This window comes from Phodopus roborovskii, unplaced genomic scaffold, assembly GCF_943737965.1.
Source record: "Phodopus roborovskii unplaced genomic scaffold, PHOROB, whole genome shotgun sequence".
In the NCBI taxonomy this organism is placed as follows: Eukaryota; Metazoa; Chordata; class Mammalia; order Rodentia; family Cricetidae; genus Phodopus; species Phodopus roborovskii.
This window is the reverse complement of record NW_026126514.1, coordinates 5,531,750-5,554,696: the sequence shown is the minus strand read 5'-3', so window position 1 is coordinate 5,554,696 and position 22,947 is coordinate 5,531,750. Positions and strand designations below refer to the sequence as shown.

At 39.5% G+C, this 22,947-nt stretch overlaps 2 protein-coding genes across 2 annotated transcripts in view; one reads left to right on the top strand and one right to left on the bottom strand.

Annotated features, from left to right (window-relative positions):
• Nucleotides 1–549: 549 nt before the first annotated feature.
• On the top strand, nt 550–18,817 carry Ppp2r3c (protein phosphatase 2 regulatory subunit B''gamma). The gene is made up of 13 exons (XM_051195853.1): nt 550–998; nt 3,295–3,422; nt 3,962–4,066; nt 4,645–4,757; nt 7,708–7,805; nt 8,867–8,937; nt 11,840–11,972; nt 12,507–12,562; nt 12,637–12,712; nt 13,451–13,587; nt 16,085–16,222; nt 16,706–16,765; nt 18,516–18,817. The coding sequence occupies exons 1-13, from the start codon at nt 941–943 to the stop codon at nt 18,702–18,704; spliced, it is 1,362 nt and encodes a 453-aa protein (XP_051051810.1). The 5' UTR covers nt 550–940; the 3' UTR covers nt 18,705–18,817.
• A 710-nt stretch (nt 18,818–19,527) lies between these two features.
• Srp54 (signal recognition particle 54) overlaps nt 19,528–22,947 on the bottom strand; it is a 67,015-nt gene continuing 63,595 nt past the window's right edge. The window contains exon 17 of the mRNA XM_051195852.1: nt 19,528–21,989. Within this exon, the coding sequence (XP_051051809.1) occupies nt 21,783–21,989 (207 nt within the window). The 3' untranslated portion in view covers nt 19,528–21,782. The remainder of the gene's footprint in view (nt 21,990–22,947) is intronic.

Sequence of the window (22,947 nt, the reverse complement as noted above, 5' to 3'; positions counted from 1 at the left end):
GCACAAAAAGGACTTCCTAGTTTGACTCCTGTGGATCACAACGGTCCTGAAGAAGGGCAAGATACCAAGGGAATTAGAAATAAAGTAATAAACTTGACCAGGAGCCACCAACCGCAACCCCACCGGCAAGTAAGAAAAAGTCTAGGATCCTTTGCTCTTTACACTTTCTCCAGGCCCTAAATCGCTTGGGAGAAGAGGGATCAACCAGACGCAGCATAAATACCACTGGGAAGGGTGTGAAGTCCAGAAAGGGCTTAGACTTAACTGTACGGATGGCCGACAAACGAAGATCACTTCATTCAACAACTCACCATGTCAGGCATGCTTAAAAGTAACCATAAATGCGGTGAAAACTACAGTACCCACAAGGCACCGCGCCGAATCAGTCGCCAGGGCCTGAATGGCTTGATTGAAGGCTCTTTATTGCACCTGACGAAGATAAACAGAAAAAGAAAGGTAATTTTGAATCTTTTAGTATCTAAGAGGGCTGGAGGCGGCTACGGAAGCTTCTGTTATATCTTGGAGACTCTTAAGGCTCCAGGGTGAGAACAAGATGTGACGAAAGTGCTTTTCTCAGGTCGGAAAAGATAATGGATTCCCTCATCCTGTGATGCGCACGCGCCAAAGGCCCACAGCCAAACAAACGCTCACGCAGGTTTCTTCCTGGCCTTTAAAATCAGGTTTGGTGAGCTGGGATACTTCCATGAAAAGGATAATTTCTCCCCCCACCTATTTCTTGTCTGCTTTCCGTCCCTGCTAGTGTTATCGCCGCATCCGGAATATATACAGCAGTCGGGTTTTGCTTCCGCCCGCGTCCAAGATGGCGTCCAGGCGTCCTGCCTAATTTCCTCCCGCCTCGGTGGCGTCCGACGTCGGAGCTGGCAGTGGGTGGAGCGGTTAACAACCCGCAAATGCAGGGTCCTCTGAGCCTGAGTCAGCCATGGACTGGAAGGACGTGCTCCGCCGGCGTTTGGCGTCGCCCAGCACGGATCCAAAGAGTGAGTCCGGGAGGGACCGCCCGCCAGATAGCCCGCCCCAGTCTAGAAGTGGCGGAGGGATGAATGGGCAGGAGGAGGGGGAAGTGCGAGTGATACTTTCCGCGTCTGGTAAACTTAATCTGACAAAGTCTGAGCGGAGTGTGCTTTAGCGATCCGCCGAAGAGTGACCCCAACTTCCCTGGTGAATGACCTACAAGGAACGAAAAGCGGAACCGGGGCACCCGTTTTCCACGACCTTAGGCTTATGAGGAATAACTGAGAAGCTTGGTTCCCTTCCATCTTACCAAGACTGACGATAATTTATCCTTATAGCTTCCCACCCGCTTTGAGACAAAGTGTTACCTTGTAGTCCAGGCCAGTCTTGACTTAACTGACCCTCCTTGCCTCAGTTTCCCTAGTGCCTGCAGCCTTTTAACTCTCACTTTTCACTTAACCCTCCATTTTAAATTTCATTAATACGTTTTACATTGTTCGTCACCCGGACCTTCACACTTGCTTGCCAAATCAATCTGGTTAAATTATTCCACTTCGACACCAACACCCAGGCCGCTGGAATGCGCTAAAGAAAAATATTGCTGGGCTAGAGAGATGTCTCAGCCATTAAAGGCTAGGCTCACAACCAAAAAGAAAAACAACCGTGGCCAGAGTTCTCCTTTAGAATTCACGTCCACTAAGCTAACGGGTGTGTTTTAGTCGCATCTGCAAGATGCGACTTCCACACTTAATTCCTCTCATCTTCCCTTGTCTCCAGTCTGCCTTCTCCAATCGATAACTGGTTTAAAAAAATAAATGTATATAGTATATATACATTTATACAATGTATACAATATATGTATACATGTATATAATATGTATATACGCATAAATACATTATGTATATGTATATATACATATATTCATTAAAGAGGGATTAGAAGCTCTTTTCAATTACCATTTCTCTCAGGTGTTAGGTATTTATCCTTACACCCACTTTTAATTTGAATTGTCACCTTAAAATTGTCATCAGGCAGTGTGGCACAGGCCTTTAATTGGGAGGCAGAGGCAGGTGGATCTCTAAGTTTGAGAGCAGCCTGGACTACAGACAAAGTTCTGGAACAGCCAAGGCTGCACAGAGAAACACTGCCTCTAGAAAAAAAAGAGAATAGTCTGTACTATTCAGTGGCTTCTCTTCAATTTTATTCTCTCTGTCTCATACATTAGTAACTTTTCCTTTTCTCCTAGATCATTTCCATTACCACTAACAAACATGTTGCAATAGCCTGCATGCATGGAAGTGCACCATGTTTATGTGGTGCCTCATGATGAAAATGAGGACACAACCTCTCCTAGTTATTGTTGCGGAGAGGGTTTTATTGTAGATATGAGAGTTTGTCCAGAGGCCTCTGGAAGGCTCTAGACTGAATATGGCCAGCAGAATAGACTGCAAGAGAGAAAAAAACAAACAAAAACAACTTTCAACTTTCTTGTATGAATTTCCTACTTCTACCTATGCTTTATTTTTGTTTCCTTTATAGCAACATTTAAAAACTTTATGGTTAAAACTACTAGTTTCTTATTCCTGTTTGTGAAAAATAATTAGTGACCTCTTGATGGCACTAAATTCATTGGTCCTTTGCTTTTATATTTTCTTTCTTTTTTTTTAAAGAATAAACATTTAAAAAAATTATTTATGTGCATTGGTGTAAGGGTGTCCCATTCCCTGCAACTGGAGTTATATATAGACAGTTGTTAGCCACCATGTGGGTGCTGGGAACTGAACCTGGGTCCTCTGGAAGAAAAGCCAGTGCTCTTAACCGATGAGCCATTGCTCCAGCCCCTCATTAGTCCTTTTCAGTTCCTGTTTTATTTGCAAAATTTTGCAGTTTTCTCCAATAGTGCCAAGCCATACTAAAAAAAACTGTTAAAGGTTGCAAGTTAACATGACAGGCACAAGAAATACTATGGGAAGCAAAGTGCTGAAGACTCCCTTCCTAGTGCCACCTTTGTAAGATAATAAACAGAAACGTTTTGAGAAATTAGATGGTAGACTTGAAGAGCCCAGTGAGGCTGGAGGCAAGCTTCAATGCTAAATATAAGTATAGGGAACACACTAAGTCTCATTGTGCTGGACAGTTTAGTGGTTGAGGTAAGGAAGGCTATTTCAATGGAAGGCAGTATTTCAAGTTAGTACATTTGCTATCTAAACACAGTATTGAAGGCCTTTTTGCCACCACAGATGTTAACTAGACTTTAATGTATAGGCTATCCTGAGTAAAAATAATATTTGATGTTTGTGCTTTTCCTGTCTTGTTACTAGGGAAAAAAAGTGAACAAGAATTAAAAGATGAAGAAATGGATTTATTTACCAAATACTACTCAGAATGGAAAGGAGGTAGAAAAAGCACAAATGAATTCTATAAGACCATTCCCCGGTTTTATTACAGGGTAAGTGTTGTCTAAGTGGATATTTCTGAATCTGTAAATGAAATGTAATTTCAAAAGTGTGATTCAAAGCATGCATTATACAATTTTTTTTTTTTTTTTTTGAGATAGGGTTTCTCAGTGTAGCCCTGGACATCCTGAACTAGCTATATAGACCAGGCTGGTCTTGAGCTCAGAGATCTGCCTGCATCTACATCCTGAGTATTGGGATTAAAGGCATGCATTACCATCTCCCTGCCTGAAGCATATATTTTTAAAATAGAGGATTACATTGAACATTTTGTATATTTTATTACAGTTGATTTATCACTGTGATAAAATACTTTGAAATCATTAAAATCTTGTACCAGTAAGTTGGTACAAGAAGGCAAAGTTGTTACTTCCCTTTTTTGAGCCATAGGCTCTTTTTATTATAGGTATTAGTAGTAAGTATACTACTCAGTGATGTCGTCTCAGCAGGCATGCTGGCTTTACCCAGACTGCTAAACTAGTCCTGTTTAATTTGATATTGACATAAGGTGACTTTTCCAATGTGCTTTTAGTTGCCAGCAGAAGATGAAGTCTTATTACAGAAATTAAGAGAGGAATCTAGAGCCGTCTTTCTACAGAGGAAAAGCAGAGAACTCTTAGATAATGAAGAATTACAGGTATGAATAGAGCCAAGTGGCTTTAGCTATTATCCATTTCTTTCTTGTACTTAAGTTGTGCAGAAGTTTGTTATATCTCTTTGAATTATTAACGTAGAGTAGTACGCCATAGGTTTCTGGAGCAGGGTGTGTTCCTGTGTGCCAGAATCAGCTGCTGAACTTGCATGGCCTGATTTCCAAGCATAGTGCTCTTGAGGTTTTATTTATTAAGTTCCCACATAATCCTAATGAGTTGTCAAGGTTTGGAAAACACTACAGTATCATCCTCTGCAGAAGTTCAAATCCTGGCCCCCTCCCATGGTGTGACTTTAGGCAATAGACTTGATACCTTTATGCTTTAGTTTTCATGTGTAAAGTAGAGATAGCTGCCTGCATTACATAGTATAGGGATTAAAGAAGTAGTATATTTTGAAAGCATAAAACTTGAGTAGGCACAATAAGTGTCAGGTTTTTTTTATTAGTAGTAATCAAAATAATGGGGCATAAATTAATTTTAACTTTATTAGACAGAAATGATGCATTTCCATCCTTAAATCGCTGTTAACTTATAACACCTTCATTTCCCTAATTCTCTTAAGAACTTATGGTTTTTGCTGGATAAACACCAGATACCACCTATGATTGGAGAGGAAGCAATGATCAATTATGAAAATTTTTTGAAGGTTGGTGAAAAGGCTGGACCAAAGTGCAAGTAAGAATAATGTGATTTAAAGAGGAACATATTATGTTAGACATTTGTATTGCCTCCACTGTCAATGGAGTTGAAGTCAATGGTGTGATATTTGACTTACTGTGATAAAATTAGAGTCAAGAAAAAATTGGAGACTGGGGAGATTGGTCTGTTGGAGTCCCAGCAGTTGTATAGCTGGGTGCAGTAACATATGTGTGCAACTCCCAGTGTTGGTAAAACAGAGGTGGGCAGATCTGTGAAGTTCACTGCCAGCCAGCTAGGCAGATCAGTGAGCTCCAGGTTCGGTGAGAAGATCTGACTCAAAAAGTAGGGTGGAAAGCATTGGGGGAGTTATGGCCATCACCCTCTGGCTTTTACATGTACCCACATGCCCATGTGCACACAGCCACACATGTTTACTGTACCACACATATGAAAGTGTTGTTGTGGAGTTAAGAGCTGGGTGTGTAGCACCTGTTTGTAAGCCCAACACATGAGAGACGGATGCAGGAGGATAATCACAAGTTCAAGGTCAGCATGGGCTCCACCGTGAGTTCCTGTCTTGGATGAAAGAGAGGAAAGGGATACATGGTAGTTCACATTTTGATGCCAATACTCTGGGGACTGAAGCATTCAGCTTAATGAAAAGCAATAAAACAGCAAGGAGGAAGAATGATGCTATGAAGTTATTAATAAAAATCATGCCACTGAGTATGGTGTACATACCTTTAATCCCAGCACTCCATGGGCAGAAGCAGGTGAATCTCTGTGACTCTGAAGCCAGCCTGGTCTGCATAGCAGGCTACCCAGAGCCACATAGTAAGAGCCTATCACAAAAGAGGGAGATAGAGGGAGGGAGGGATGATGGGGTGTGGGGGAAAATACCAAGTTGGGCACTCTAGAAACTGAGGCAGGAGGATTATGAGTTCAAGGTTAGTTTGTGTTATGCTGCACAGCAAGATCCTGTCTCAAACAAACAAATAAAATAATGCCATTTAATGATTTTATGTCTTCATTACTTTTTAACTTAGCAAAGGTTTGCTTTTTCTAATTTTTTACTCTTTTAAATATAAATAAGATTCATTTACTATAAAGCACATTTTAAGGGTACACAAAAGGTAAGCCAAATGATAAATTAAACTCAGCCATCCAGAGCTATAATGAGTAGAAGATGAGTTTGTGTCTACAGCACAAACTGGCCGCCTGAGGTGGTAGCTTCACAGCCAGATTGGAGATGTATACCCAAGAGCAGGAACTTCGTAGTATACAAACGCCACAGTGGGCTTTTGTGGATATTTAGTGCTTCATGATAATTTATATACTTACATGGTCTTTACAGCAACCCACATCTACTCAAACATAATATTTCTATTATGTGGTTATAAGACCATGATATTCCTTTTAGACAAACTCTTTAATATAGTTTTTAAACTATTATTGCTGTTCAGCATTTTGAAATATGAACTTAACTCAATTGAAATTATAAATAACCTTTTAAATACTATATACATCATGGCTAGTATATTAAATCATTTACACTTTATCTCGTGTCCTAGGAAAATTTACTACAGGATTGATCCCATAGGTAAAATTACAGTCATGATTTACTAGACTAGAAATACTGCATTTACAGAACATGGCGATGTAGTCACCCCAGGAATGTGATGGCTCTTCTGTTAGCGGTTATGTAAACAAAGTTGGAGCCAGTTCTCATCACAAGTGCTGGTAGTGGTTTTCAGGTGCCTTTAAAGGTAGATCCCCGATCCATTAGAGAGCAGCAGAGAGGGAAGCAAAAGTTTCTGCTGAGAAAACTGCTGTTGTTGGTTTGGCTTGGCTTAGTTTGGTTTGATCTGAATTGGTCTCGCTCCATCCCAGGCTGACCTGAAACTCACTCTGTAGCCCAGGCTGCCTCAAACATGTGGCAGTTCTCATGAGTCAGCCTCATTTGTGCTAGAAGTACAGCACACACAATCAGCTGCCCCCTTTCTTCCAAACACGTTTCTTATGCTGAGAGAAGATATGCACTTGGTATTTCAAAGGAACTCTTTAGCTGGGTATTGTGGCACATGTGTTTCATCCTGGCTCGTAGAAGGCAGATCTCTGAGTTCAAGGCTGGCTTAGGGCTACCTAGTGAGATTATATCTCAAAAACAAGGCAGGAGATGCCTTTAATCCTATTACTCAGAAGGCAGAGGCAGGCAGATCTCTCTGAGTTCCAGGCCAGCCTGGTCCACAAAAGGAGTTCTAAAACAGCCAGGGATACACAGAGAAATCCTGTCTCTAAAAACCAAACAACAATAAAAGGAACTCTGGGGGAGGGGGAGTTTTCTTACTCTTTCTTCTACATGCTTTGGTTTATTTCCTTCTCAATATAACCTTCTTCAGAATGACTGATGCTGTTTATTCAGTGCTGTGCATGTCTGTTTTAGAAGCCCTGTTGCTGTCTTATACCTGTGAGTGGGTGACATGACACAGTAAGAGATGTTGGATTCATGCAGGCATTCAGCAGTGTTTGTTCAGTTATCACCTTTATACACAGATACAGGAGCTGAATACCAATCTAGTTCCGTTATCTATCACTCCTATGGTGGGGTGGATAATGTGATGGATGACTCTATCCAGCAGCCCTACTGACTTTTCTCCTGCAACTTAGGAGCACTCTGCATCCTGGCACCTGAGGGCAGCTTTGCAGAGGGGCCTGCCCCTTACTATGGCTAGGCCTATACTAGGCCATCACAATAGGCAGCTGAGCCAAAGCTTCAATAGATGAGGGCATGCATGTACCTAGGTCATTCGCTCTTTGAAGAATGCAAAGAAAGAATGCAAATATTTATAACTTACTGTTTCAAATTTTGAAGTATGGGGAGTCTCTTACTTTGATTATTAACTGTATGAATTTATGATGTTTGCTAATTCTTAAAGACGTCATTTTTGTACTGCTGATAGAACATTTTAATTTTCATTTTTTTTAGGCAATTTTTTACTGCAAAAGTCTTTGCCAAACTCCTTCATACAGACTCATATGGGAGAATTTCCATCATGCAGTTCTTTAACTACGTCATGCGAAAAGGTGATTTGATGTGTGTATGAATTTGAACTTTTGTCTGGAATCAAGTAGGCACTGGTCTACACTTACTTCTGTGTGACAAGTTTTTTTCTTATGCTGTTACGTTTCTGCTGTGCACTGTATAGAGGTAGGAGTTTCTGTATTAAAATTGAATTCATTATTTTATTTATCTTTTAAATTTATTTATTTTTATTTTATGTGCATTGGTGTTTTGTCTGCATGTATGTCTGTGTGAGGGTGTCAGTTCTTGGAGTTACAGTTGTTAGCTGCCATGTGGGTACTGGGAATTGAACCTGAGTCCTTTGGAAGAGCAGCCAGTGCTCTTAACCACTGAGCCATTTATTTTAAACAGAAGCCTTGTGTACCCTAAGGATAGTGGCAAAGTAGGGATATCAAAAGCAATTACACTTTTTCTGTTTTCAGGGTAGACTCCCCAAAGGACCTTTCCCTGCCGTTCTGTCCCTGTTACCACAGTGTCCTCACTATGATTTCACTCTTAGCAGAACAGAGTTCTGCTAAATGGGTGATTTGAAATAATTTAAATTTACTGTTAATTTTATTTCACTAATAATGTGTCTGAAGGGATAGTCTCAAACCCACATTTGTAGTCTTGGTTTCAAGAAGCCTGTATTAAAACCTTTTGGAGTTGTTATGAATCTTCTTAGTACTATATGGCCTGTGGAGTATTACTGTGTACCATTGTTAATTAATAGATTTGACTGCAGTAATTAACCTCTGGAGGATTCAAGCTTCACTGAAGACACAGTGTTGTGCTAGGTCTCCCTGTTGGGTGGAATACCACGTTTAATAGGCAGAAAACAATGTCCCTAAGGGTATCAGTTTCACTGCAGTAATCATGGCAGAATTGTTGAAATCTAATATTTCATGGCTTTTTTCTTTCGGTTTAAATGGCTTAGGGGCCACTGGTTACTTAATGTGTGTGACAGTGGCTTTATGAAGCTCTGGAATGGCCTGTACTTCTAGTCTAGCATCTTACTTTTTTATCTCATATGTGTAAAGAACAGATCTTAGTATTTACATGTGATTTTCTTATTTATGGACAGTTTGGCTGCATCAAACAAGAATAGGACTCAGTTTATATGATGTTGCTGGGCAAGGGTACCTTCGGGAATCAGTGAGTATTGATCTAAATTTAATAACCATAATAAACACCAAAATATTAACATTAATCATCACTAAGTGACTTGTGCTTATATGTAAATGTTACTTTGCTTGATTTTGTCTTCATAGCTTTAGTTCGCCTGATTTTTACCTCTGTAAACATGTTAGATCTTGTATATATTGACCACATAAATCGATCTATAGGTTCTTTTCTTCTAGCCTTTTAAAATATCTTTTGATCTTTTTAAAAAGAAAATGAAGCTGAGCACTGTAGAGGCTGAGGCAGGGGGATTGTTGGGAGTTCAGGGGTAGCTGAAGCTCCATATATAGTTCCAGGCCAGCCTGAGCTACCAACAAAACAGTGTCAATGAATAAATAGAATGTATCTAAACAGGTTTTAAAAATGATTGATGAGAGTAGGGTGTGGTGCTACATACCTGTAATCCTTGCTTAGGAGGCCAGGACACAAGGACCACTTGGCCAAGCTGGTTAGGACTATGTAGTGAAATCAGAGGGGTGGGAGAAGGAGAGAGAGAAAGAGAGAGAGAGAATTTGGATTTTTTGTGAATGGTTCATGTTTGGCATGTGTGCAAGCACATGCGGGGACCTGATTTGATCAGGGATCATCTTCAATCACACTTCCCTTCCTATTCATTGAGCCAGGCTCTTTGAATCAAACCAGACCTCGCCACATGGCTAGTTTGTAGTTTGCTCTGGAGAATCCTGGGTCAGTCGTCCAAGGCTGACGTTACAGGTAGACTACCATGCCCACTGTCATTGACATAGGTTCTGGGATCTGAGCTCCAGTCCTCACACTTGCAAAGCAAGCCCCTAACCACTGAGCCATCTCCTTAGCCAGTCCCTCTAGGGGCTACAGAGAGATGGGGTAGGGCTCACATGTGCCACAGAACATATGTGCAGACTGAAGGAACACTTGATGGAGCTGGTTCGCTCTCTTCCCCTTTCCATGGATTTTAGGGCTCCATCTCAGGTCTCAGGCTTGCACAGCAAGCGCTTTACCTGCTGAACCATCTCATCTCACCAGCGTGGTTATTCTCATGTATGAATTATTTTATTATTTTAATAAAGACCAAAAAGATTCTTTTTTATAGAACATAGGAAAAAAGCTAATATGGCTTTGCTTTTACCCATACATTTAGAGGGACCTAAAGGGTTACCAAGAAGATATTTATTTCCTATAGGCATTCATATCATTAGGTTATGAATGGGATTAAAACCTCATGACCCAAATGGTATTTTTGGCAGTTACCTAAATTGTATAGTTATATTTCTTTTGGGCTTATATTTTATTTTCCAATATGGAGTCCTCTTGTAGAGCTTAAGAGAGAAGGCCTATTGGGCATAAATATCAATAAGCTAATGAGTTAATTATTCAGATCATCGTTTTGTCCCTCCCAGGGGCACAGTATTGTTCTTGTCCTGTAAGATGCAGACCAACACTGCAGGAAAGGGCTCTTGGCTTTGCTTATTTCTGCAGGAATGGAAGCCAGTGTGGCTGGAACACAAGCTGAAGTGGCAGAAGTCTGAGAAGTAGATAGTGACCTCATACATGAGCCTCTTAGACTATAGGGAAGAGCTCAGCATTTTCTCTGAGATTCAGAAGAAGCCAGGGAATGTTCCAGTGAGTTGTCAGGGTGTGGTTTGGATTTTGGTTTTTGTTTGTTTGTGTTTTTCATTTTATGTGTGAATATATGGAGGTCAGAGAATAATTTACAGGAGTTGGTTCTCTCTCTCTTATCATGTGAGACTTGGGAATTGAGTTCAGGTCATCAGGCTTGGCTATAAGCGCCTTTACCCACTAAACCATCTCGCCTGTCCCATGGTCGCTCTGGATACATTATGGAAGATTATAAGAGCACAGGATGGAGGTAAAAATAACAGGCAGCTGTCTATCGTAGTAATGTGAGGGAAAAGTGAGAGTGGCCAAGATGAAAGATGAGCGTAGAAGAAGCTAGAAACGAAGCTGGGCATGATGCATAGCTCACACTTGTTAAACTCCGGACTTAAGAGGCTGAGGCAGGAGGTTACTCACAAGTTTGAGGCAAGCCTGAGAACTTTTTTCACCACCACCACCCTAAAAATACCCTCCAAAAGCTAAAAATAGTTCTCATTTAGTACACATTTTGGACATCCTACCTTCACCTCTACTACCACCCCCCCAAAAAAAAGGAAAGAGAGAGAGAAAGAAATCACACACCTTGCTGTTAGATTGAATGTGTGGTATAGGGAATGGGACACTGGTAAAGTTGGGAGAAAGCAGATAAAGGCCAAGAAGAGCTCATCTTTGACACAGGCTTGAGGTGCCTGTCCCTTTATGAACTTAGATGTCTCTGATCTACCAGGCATATTTTACTTAGAATAGTTAAAGTAAAAAATAAAGTTGTTAAATATAAACCGGCACAGGAGACTTGTATTTTTCCATTTAGATTTTGAAAGACAAAGTCTCATTTTGCAACCCTTGTAGCCAGTCTGGCCTGGGACTTTCAGTGATCCTACTGCCTCTGCCTTCCAAATATGCCAGAGAGTTTTAAACATATTGACTTAGTGTCCTAATGTTTCTTTTGCTGTAAAAAAAAAAAAAAAAAAAAAAAACTTTAGCCAAAGCAATCTTTTTTTTTTTTTTTTTTTTTTTTTTTTTTGAGACAGGGATTCTCTGTGTTGCTTTGGAACCTGTCCTAGAACTAGCTCTGTAGACCAGGCTGGCCTCGAACTCAGAGATCCACCTGCCTCTGCCTCCGTAGTGCTGGGACTAAAGGCGTGTGACACCAACACCCTGCTAATCAAAGCAATCTTAAGAGGAATAGGGTTTATTTGGCTTATAATTCCAGCTTCTAGTCTGCCATAGTGAAGAAATCAAGGCAAGATATTTAACCAACATTTTGTTTTGTTTCCAGGACTTAGAAAACTACATACTGGAACTCATTCCTACTTTGCCACAATTAGATGGGTTGGAAAAGTCCTTTTACTCCTTTTATGTTTGTACAGCAGTTAGGAAGTTCTTCTTCTTTTTGGACCCTTTAAGAACAGGTAAAAAAAAAATATATATGTGTGTGTGTGTGTAATCTAAATATTGGAATATTATTTATTGCATACTATCTCAACATTAGACAAGTCTACCATTTCCCATTGTTTTCTAATGTCAGCAACACCATCTGGCAAATCTCAGAAGAGAGGACGAGTGTACAAGACGGCCACAATGCCTTTCTTTCTATAAAGATCTTTCAAAGTATTCTCACACTGACTATAACCAGTTATGTGATGGTGGGATGTCACCTACTGCCTCAATGGCCTATTGCTGTGAAGACACCTTGACCACAGAAACTCATAAAAGAAAACATTTAATCAGGGCGGCTTACAGTTCAGAGGCTTAGTCCATCGTCGTCATGGTGGGAAGCATGGCAATGTACAGGCAGACATGGTGCTGGAGAGAGAGCTGAGAGCTCCTGGTTTACAGAGCAAGTTATAGGACAGGCCCCAAAGCTGCACAGAGAAACCCTGTCTCAAACACAAACAAAAGTTGCTCTCAAAATAAAATTGTGTTTCTCATTATATTTTTTAAAGGGAAGATCAAAATTCAAGATATTTTAGCATGCAGCTTCCTAGATGACTTACTGGAGGTAAATATTTATTAAACTATTTAATTTTGTCACATGATAATTGTAATTTTCTAATTATATTTCTGTTTCTTTAGCTAAGGGATGAGGAATTGTCCAAAGAGAGTCAAGAAACAAACTGGTTTTCTGCTCCTTCTGCCCTGAGGGTCTACGGTAGGATCCCATTACTAAAGTGTCATTACTCATTCCCCATGGGGTTTAGAGGCCAGTTTTATATACAAGCTATTTACCTTAAAACCAGAGTATTTTCCCCACTTAAGAGTTAGTACTTACTCTAGGCTACTAAGATGTACTTCACATGTTACTAATGTTTGAATTTTGTGCAACTCTCCATAATTGCTATGCTTTGTTTTCAGTAGAATGGTGTAATCTGATTCATTGTCACTGGCTCAGAACAACAACTGTTGTCTTCTTTTATGATGAAATGCTATTGTCAAGATGCACACAGAGGGGTACTAGGGAACGATTTGGATTTATTGAGTTTTATTAGTTTCCTACAATATCATTTTGGATGGTCTCCTGACTCAGTTAGGATCCATTATCTCTGACTTAAGCTGAAAGCATTTTTTTGTGCTTCCTATGGACACACCAAGTTTAGAGACCTATGAATGTTCTAACTGGTTGCAAACTAAAAACAAAAATGTAAATGAAATAGTCCAAAGACCACAAGCTTCATACTGGGCCTTTTGTGTGGATTTAGCTTAGTAGTTGTTCCAGTCAAGATTTGAAGGGTCACCAACTATTACCTCTAAGCCACTACCTTTACTACCATGTAATTAGTCCCATTTCAGATTGTTAGGTAATAAAATAACATTTTGTTAATGCCCAGCCTTTGTGGTTAATTAGAAAATACTTTGGTCCTGAGTATGTACCTGTCATCTTTTTTCTAAGGTCAGTATTTGAATCTTGATAAAGATCACAACGGCATGCTCAGTAAGGAAGAACTCTCCCGTTATGGAACAGCAACCATGACCAATGTCTTCTTAGACCGGGTTTTCCAGGAGTGTCTCACTTATGATGGAGAAATGGTATTGAAATCTGCTGTTAAAATTTTAAAAACCTAGGCTCCTACAGTTTCCATAAGCCATTTTCTTTTCTTCTCTCTCTTCTTCTTTTTTTAACACAGGGTTTCTCTATGTAATAGCACTGGCTATCCTGGAACTAGCTCTGTTGACCAGGCTGGCCTCAACTCACAGAGATCCACCTGCCTCCCAAGTGCTGAGATTAAAGGCATGTACTACCACTGCCAGACCTGTAGCCCTATTCTATATAAATATCTCAGTCATTAAATTGCCAGGTCTGACACAGATTTAAATCAGCCCCATTGCCTTCATCATTTGAGACAGAAGCCCCTCTATTGCAAGGCTGGCTGGAACTTGCTGTGTGGGCACTCCTGCTGAAGTCTCCTAACTGCTGGGGGTTGGTTGTGAAGCTGCCACAGCCAGCTAAATCTGAGAATCATATTGGATTACTGTGTCTTCATTAGTAGCTGAAGATAACGTGTGCAGTTGTCCTCTCCCCTCTCAAAATACATGGAAGTCTAATTACACTTAATTTTATGGTTGGGGGTCACCACAACATGAGGAACTGTATTAAAGGGTCACAGCATTAGGAAGGTTGGGAACCACTGCTGTAGACATCTCAAAACAAATTGAGAAACATAGTAAGGACATCATTTTCCAAACCAAAGCCTCTTAAAAAGTGTCCAAATAAGAGTGTGCTCTTACATTGTGTTATGCCACTGTAATGCAAGCACTGCTCTTGGAAAAATGACTCCACACCTCCTGATGTAGACTGCCAAAGGCTTATCATAAACTGATGCCTTCTGTTGAATAGTAAAGATCAGAGGGCCTAAGTGGATGGAGTTAAGCCATGATAAAGCTCCTTAACTCTTTTGTTTATTGAGACAGGGTTTCTCTGTGTAGCCCTGGCTATCTTAGAAATTTTTCTGTAGACCAGACTGGCCTTGAACTCACAAAGATCCACCTGCCTCTGCCTCCTGAGTGCTGGGGTAAAGGCATGAGCCACCTCTGCCTGGCACAAATAACATTTTTAATCATCTTATAAAACCATCCAAGAATGTGAACATCTTTTCCGAGTATTCTTGTTATTATATAAGACAGGTATTCTGCCGGGCATGGTGGCTCACACCTTATTAAACTCACATCCTTTAGTTTGAAGCCAGCTTGAGCCATATAGTGAGTTCCAGGACAGCCTGGGATGAGAAAGAAATTGTTTCAAAAAGCAAAATTAATAAAAAAATGCAGACAAGTAGCTTTTAAGTCCCCCTTTCAATATACATTCTGTCATGTTTCTCACTTCCATTTGTAATTTTTAAATTTTTCTGTCAGTATGTGTGCAAGTTTACATGCCTATGTATATTAGAGGTCTACAACTGCAGGTGTCATCCTTAGGAATGCAGAGACAGGATCTCTCTGGAGGCACTAATTAGGTTAGATTGGCTGGCCACCAAACCCTTAGGATGCTGTTCTCCACCTCTCCAGCTTCAGGACTACAAAAGCACACCACCATCCCAGGCATCTTTACTTGGGTCTGGAGATTGAACTTGAGCCCTCATGCTTGTGAGGCTAGCACTTCACCACTGAGCCAAACTCCTCATTCCATTGGAAATCATCTGATTCCTTTTTTCTTTTGTTTTGGAGAAACTTGCTGGCTCATGCTGGCTTCATCTCAGATCCTCCTGCTTCAGCTTTCAAAGTTGTGGGTGATAGGCAAGCCACAAGCTCAGACTTGACTCTGTAGACTGGTTCCAGAATCCATTTTGGGTACCAGCATCCACAGACGCCACATGTACTGGTATACTTTTATCATCTTTAGGCTACTTGTAATCCTTAATACAGTATAAATGCTGGGTAGTTGCACTATGTTGTATATGTATTAATGACAGGGAAATCTAAGTTAGGTACAAATTAAAACTTGTACCCAAATATTTTCAGCCCTCAGATGATTGAATCCATACACATGGAACCCACAGACATGGATGAGTGGGTTCTAAATAGCAACTTAAGTAGACTGATGTTCATTCTAGAGAAAATAAATTCAAATAAATTATACTGAAATGAAGATAAACTGAATAGCAACATAAAATAATCACTGTCTTGACAATTTTATAATATGGAAGCTAAGCAAAAGTCTCAGAAAATGAGCGGGGGCTGAGCGTTGGTGGCGCATGCCTTTAGTCCCAGCACTTGGGAGGTACGAGGCCAGCCTGGTCTACAAAGCTAGTTCCAGGACAGGTTCCGAAACAATACAGAGAAACCCTGTCTCAAAAAACTTAAAAAAAAAAAAAAAGAGAGAGAGAGAGAAAAAGAAAAATGAGGTGGGTCTCTTAGAACTGTCCTAGATTAGTGCCTACATAGAATTCCTAGGAACCAACACTAAGTGCACAAATGAATTTATTTCATATTTTAAAAAATAGTCAAATTTGCCATCTGTGATTATAAAATACCTTCATTTTGATAGATACTCACTTAAAATTACTGTAAATGTTTTCTCTTTTGTAAGGACTATAAGACCTACCTGGACTTTGTTCTCGCCTTAGAAAACAGAAAGGAGCCTGCAGCTCTGCAGTATATTTTCAAACTGCTGGACATTGAGAACAAGGGATATCTGAATGTCTTTTCCCTTAATTATTTCTTTAGGGTAAGTGTGGTTTGGGTAAAGGAGCATTGTACCCTAAGATATGGTAGATTATTTGGTTTAAACTACTTATTGACAGTTTTACCTAATGATTTTAAATTTGAGAGGATTACTATAAAAGATTTAAAATGGAAATCAAGCGTGTTTTATTCTTTTATTTTTAGGAGATATATAATAGTGAAGTAAAGCTGATTTTGCTACACATCTTTTTCAGTATTCTCTTATAAAAACAAGCGGGAGGGACTCAGCTAGCCTTTGGAAATAGTAACAGCAGCCTTCATCCTTAACCCTCCTTCCTCACCCCAAGTTCTCAATAGCTGCAGGGTAAGTGTAGAAAGGTCTAGTTGTGGACTGGAAGTGGAGAAGTCAGAAGAATGGTGAAGCTTATAAACAGTGTGAAACTGGACCCCTACTGGGGTGAGAAGGGGATGGGGATTGATTATAGGCTTAATTTTTTATTTATGGATTTATTATCATTAAATATAGGCCATACAAGAACTAATGAAAATCCATGGACAGGATCCTGTTTCATTTCAAGATGTCAAGGTTTGTTTTTTATTTCCTTATATAACATCAGATAATATAACTATAATAATATTAGGTAATGTTATATCCAACTTTATATGAAAGTAATTTATGAACTATAAATCACTTTTCCAAATCAGATTTTTGCTGTTACTTTTTGGGAAGTGATTCTTACATCATCAGAAATTGAGACAAATTTGGATTTACTGATTGACATAGCTGATAATTTCACTATCAGTCTTGTGTTCTCATGAAGTTATTCATTTTTGAAAATTGTCAAAAAAAAAGCTTGCATCCTTTATCAGCCCTTTTCATTGTAAATTCCACATTCATCTGGAGGACTGTTTAGGTTCAAGCCCTTTTTTTAGTATGCTGCCTCAGTGAGCCTGCATGCTTTGATCTATTAGATTTATAGAAACACCCTTTTTTCAGTATGAAAATTATCATTACTCGGGTCTGAAAAGATGGCAAAGAGGGTAAAAGCGACAGAGACCTGAATTTTATTCCCAGCACCCATGCAAGGCAATGCTGACAGCTCTCAACCTTCTGTAACTCCAGCTCCAGGGATCTTCAGCCTCCTCTGACCGGTGTGGGTACTGGCATACATGTAGCATTCACACAGAGATATACAAATATAGATCTAGAAAACCATCATTATTTGAAATATATGCTGCTACTTGGCATTTAGTCAGTTTCTTAGAAAGAAACACTCAGTAGGATCTTTTTGGTTTTAGTTGAGTAGCATAATAAATCAAGAATAAGCCTGAAGGACCATTCTGATACAACACAAATAGGGGGAATTTCAAACTCTGTAACATGGATTTAAGAACCAGCACATTAATCTTCCACCAATCTGGAAAAAGAATACAGTTTGAGTTTATATTTTATGAACTTGATTTACTCTATAAATTTTTTTAACTGTAACAGCTTATTATGCTAACTACTAAATATTCTTGAGGAATTTTACTACACGGGATTAGAAAATGCCTGCAGTGGTGGTGCATGCCTTGGGAGGCACAGGCAGACTGGTCTTTTTGAGTTTGAGGCCAACCTGGTCTACAGAGTGAGTTCCGGGACAGCCAGGTCTGTTAAAGAGAAAATCTTTCTCGAAAAACCAAAACAACAAGAAACACAGGATATTGCCTTGCAGATATTTATAACATAGAAGAGGTTCTTCCATGAATCTGGTTAAGTCTTGGCACGGCACCATTTTGCTATTTTGTATGACTAATTCTTTAATATGGAGTTCCATTCCTCCCATATTGGGATTAGAATAAAAATTGCTATTATTATTAGAAATAAAGGTTTTTCACTATCTCTGAACTACTTGAATCTTTATTACTTAGCTGAGCTCTTACTTAAAAGATATAGTGATGTCACTTAGTAGAAATGCTTGCCTGGTGAGAGACATCTTGGGTGCTTGATTCCAAGCACTGGGAGTGGAAGAGAATGCCATGCCCGGCCTTTGCCCCACCATTAGAAAGCAATAAGAAGTGTAAGTTAGTTGCATTCAAAGAATACTATATTAGATAGCTCTGTCATTAGCTATGAGCTTGAATTGAACTCTGAGCCCATTTTCTTCATCTTTAAAATGAGAAACAATTATCATACAGCTAAGGAATCGCCCAAGAAAATTCTGTGGCTAAGGAGATACCTATTAAGTGGAAAAGAAAAAACTGAAATAAAAATTGTACAGTGGTTTAAATATCCCGAATTTACATCTGTGGCAGAAATTCCACCAGCTTTCATTATTACTGTTTTTTCCATACAGGATGAGATCTTTGACATGGTAAAACCAAAGGATCCTTTGAAAATCTCACTTCAGGATTTAATCAACAGCAATCAAGGAGACACAGTGACCACCATTCTCATTGATCTGAACGGCTTCTGGACTTACGAGAACAGAGAAGCCCTTGTTGCAAATGACAATGAGAACTCTGCAGATCTGGATGACACGTGAGCTCTCAGAGACCAGACTGCCTTCATAAAGACAAAGCCTGAATGCTGCATGCAAACCTTTGAGGCAGGATCCCTAGAAACATCCTAAATAAAACTTGTCTCATGCCTGTACAACACCACACATATCTTGCTTACTAGACTTCTGGTTGCGGTTGGAACAATTTCAAAGTAATAGGACCAATTAGTTTGTTTGTTTGTTTTTTGTTTTTTTTGTTTTTTTTTTTTTTAATTAAGTGGTAAGTTCTAGTTCCATTTAGCTCAGGAACAGAAAGTCAGACTTGCTGTAAGTAGATGTTGAGTTTATGGACTATTTCTGGTATTCATATAGGATTACAGTATTTGTTCTTCATGAATATTAAGGACATCAAACTTTTCCATCAAAGTAGCCCACTACATTTTTCGGGATTCAAAAGCTTTAGATGTGACTTTTTTTTTTTTTTTTTTTTTTGACACATGGTTTCACTACGTAGTAGCCTTGACTGCCTGGAAAATGCTATGTGGACTAGGTTGGCCTTGAACCTTAAACCATAGAGAGCCATCCCAAGTGCTGAGTTTACAGGTGAGTGCCACCATGCTTTTTTTCCCCTCCAAGCTTTCATGTATTTACTGTGTGTGAGCACTAAAGCACACATGGGGGTCAGTAGACATTTTTAAGGGTCAGTTCCTCCTTCTCCCACATGGGCTTTGGAGCTCAAATTTAGGTTGTCAGGCTTACCAGCAAGAACTGTACCCACTGAGTCGTCTTGCCAGCCCCCCAAATTCTTGAGATTGTATTTTTTAAGAAAACTATGCAATATTTTGTTTTCATTAAAATCACAAGTATAAAATTTTGTCTAGTTTTATTAACATTATCAAGTTACATTTACAAAACTGTACCTTTTATTAAAAGGTTTTTGTTAGAGAATTTACTAATTCTTTATACTACCTCATGTTTTTATGCTTTTTAAATATTTTATTCATTTTACATACCAATCACACTTCCCCTCCCTCCGCATCCCCAACCTCCATTTATGGGTTTTTGTTATTTTTTGTTGTTGTTGAAATAAGGATCTTGATATGTAGTCTAGGCCAGCCTTCAACTCATGATCCTACCTCAGCCTCCCTAGTGCTGAGAGTACAGGCGTGTACCACCACTCCTGGCTTATGTTCAATTTTTAATAAAAAGGGATTTCAAAAGAAAATAGAACATCATGGAGTGTGATCCAGAGGGGAAACTAATTCTACTCAGGGCTGGAAAGTAGGAAGGGGTGACAGAGACTTAAAATAAAGCAAACTGTTTAGTGCATTTATGATAAACTTTATAACTTGCATAAACCAAAGTATAAAAATATAAGGCACAGTGAATAACTCCAAACGTCACAAACCAGCTGCTGCCCAACAAGCAGCAAAAGTAAACTGAGGAAACCTTGAGCCTTTGCAGGTGGTTCCTCTTCTACTGTAATCACAAGCTGTGGTGTAAACTCTGAGATACTGGCACTTCAGGAGAGACTCTAGTGATCTCCCTAGCCCACCTGCCTTGGCCTCATAAGTGTCTGAGGTGTCAGCACTGCACCAAGAGGAAGAGGTCAGGCCAGCATGTTTTAGCAACTATCAACTAAGACTGGATTTTAGTAAACTGCATTGTAGTGGCCCTAACTACACAATCTAAAGATAAACCTCTAAGGACTGCGTCACATAGTTTAGCCCATGAAGGGAGCTCACCAACTGCTCACAACTCCAGGGAAGACTTCGTACTTGCTGAGCTTTACAAATTTCAGTCCAACTGAAGCTCTCACTTAAACTTTGCATAGTCAGTTAAAAATCCAGCTTTCCGTTAACTTACTGAGAGGTCCACTGGCGGGTCTCTATAATACACCTATCCATGTATGAATTGCACAAATTGAAGAGGGAAAGTGTCATGCTACTTAGAAGGGCAGTTTGTAAGTGTTAATTCCTAAAAGCTATGAGAAGGCTTTTAAAAGATCAGCATCTAAAACATTGTCCACATTTCTCTTTATCCATATTTGGTTATAAATCAAAGTTATACAGACAAAAGGTTCTGAACACATATTTAGGAATATTTCTTAAAATTAGATTCAAAGTACACAACTTTGTAAATGATAGCCTAGTAAGGAGAGAAAGGGCCAAACCTGGTTCACATCAACTGTCCAACTTACTACTGTGACTTCACAATGGTGAACAAAACTACTGAGTATGTGTACCCAAGGTGCCAGCCATGTGGGTAGCCACTAGGGATCAACACCTGACTACAACTACAAATTCATTCAGTAACTAGTGTTAATTTGTGATCAGAGCAAGCTATTAACTACTGAAAATACACGAGTGACTTGCAGTGAAGGTGAAAACCCATCTTAATATTTACAGTAGTACATTCAACACTTTCCATAAAATATTCTCAACAAAAGGAAATCCATAGTGCTTCCATCTTGATCCTTTTATTACACACTCTGAGCCATCCTTAGTGTAAAAGTACTGGTTAGGTATGTTAAATGCAAAGAAGGCATGGCATGAGACAATGTTGGGAGGACACTTCAATCTGAAGCTGTTAGAATTATCAGCTCCAAAGATGAGTAATCAATACTTACCTTTATTTTTAAAACAAATGCCCTAAAACTAAATATCTTCACAATTTAACTCTCCTTTTAATGTACAATGCCTTCAGTTTTTGGTTTGAGACAGGGTCTTACTGCCTAGACTGCAGCTTATTATGCTGACCAGGTGAGCCTTGAATTCATACAGAACCACCAGCCCCTGCCTCCCTAGTGTGTGTTATCATGCCTAGCTAAATGTCCTTATGTTTTATAGAAGATTGTTTTAAAATCAAAGTGCTGGGGCTTAGTGATCACTAGGGTACTTGGTTAGTATACATGAAAGTAGCCTGTGGCTTGCTCCCCACCATGGAGGTGCGGGGGTGATCACTTATTTACTCATAAAGGCATTCCAACTTTAGATATGACTTTGAAAGAATGAAGAAAGATTTCCCCTAAATAATTTAAAATATAAATAGCTGTTTTAAGTCACACTAAACAAAATGTAAAAAGTTCCTGATTGATGTTTAGGCTTTATATGTCATTTCATTCTATGGTGGGACAGAGGCTGGCTGTTGTTTGCTTTCCTTAATTACTTCACAGTCTTCCTCCATTTCAAAATTTATATTCACAAATGAACTAGGCACCACTGTTTCTGGCTGATCTGTCTGTACAATGGAATCAGCCTGCAACTTGTTCTGTTGGTACTGTCTTTCTGCTTCTTCAGACATCCTATTTTCTTCTTCCTCCTCCTCCTCCTAAAAAAATAGGAAATGTCAGTAGTTAAAATAGTAATGTCCAAAAAGGAACAAATATTTCTTCTCTCAATAGCATCTTTTTCTTCAAAAACCAAACTTCAGTGTTGTGTCTAATTAAGACATACTTCTGGGGTGGGGGTATAGCTCAGTGGTAAAAGGCATGCCCAACATCCACACGAGGATCTAGATTTGATCCCTAGCACTACACATGGAGGAAGGGAGTCAATTGAAAAGGAACTGCTGATGGGGGATGTCCTTCTGTATATATGTTTCTCTTATTGGTTGATGAATAAAACACTGTTTGGCCAATAGAGGCAGGAAGATAGGTGAGACTAAGAGATGAGAAGAATTCTAGGAAAGGTACACAGAGAGGAGCCACAGAGAGACACCATGTAGACATGGGGAAGATAGGACATACCAGGTGTTCTCCGGTAAGATTAGACCATGTAGAAATACACAGATTAGTAGTTATGGGTTAATAAGAGAGAGCTAGCCAATAAGAAGCCCTAGCCATCGGCCACTAGTTTAATAGTACAGTGTCTCTGTGTGATCATTTAGGGCTGAAGCAGTGGGACCTAGCTGGAAGAAATTCCACCAACAAACTATCACTACCAAAACAAACCTGTCCTTTTCCCCTGTTCTTAAAGTAAGAGTTATTTTTAAAGGTGGATGGCCCAGCACTACTTAGCTAAATTAACTTACCCAATAAAGTAACAAATTACCTACTACGGACACGTGTAGGTGTAACTACTGTGACACTTTAATTATAAGGTGTCATCCTAGTTAACAGGTTGGTTCATTCATTAGTTGGTATAGCATGGTGAGTTTTTCCCTAAGCACCTAATCAAGGTACAGATCATCCAGTTCCTGCCCTCAAGAACTTTGCAGTCTAGTAAGAAATTAAGACATATAGAGAGGTGTGACACAGAAAGCAGCACAGAGACCACAGCAAAACCTG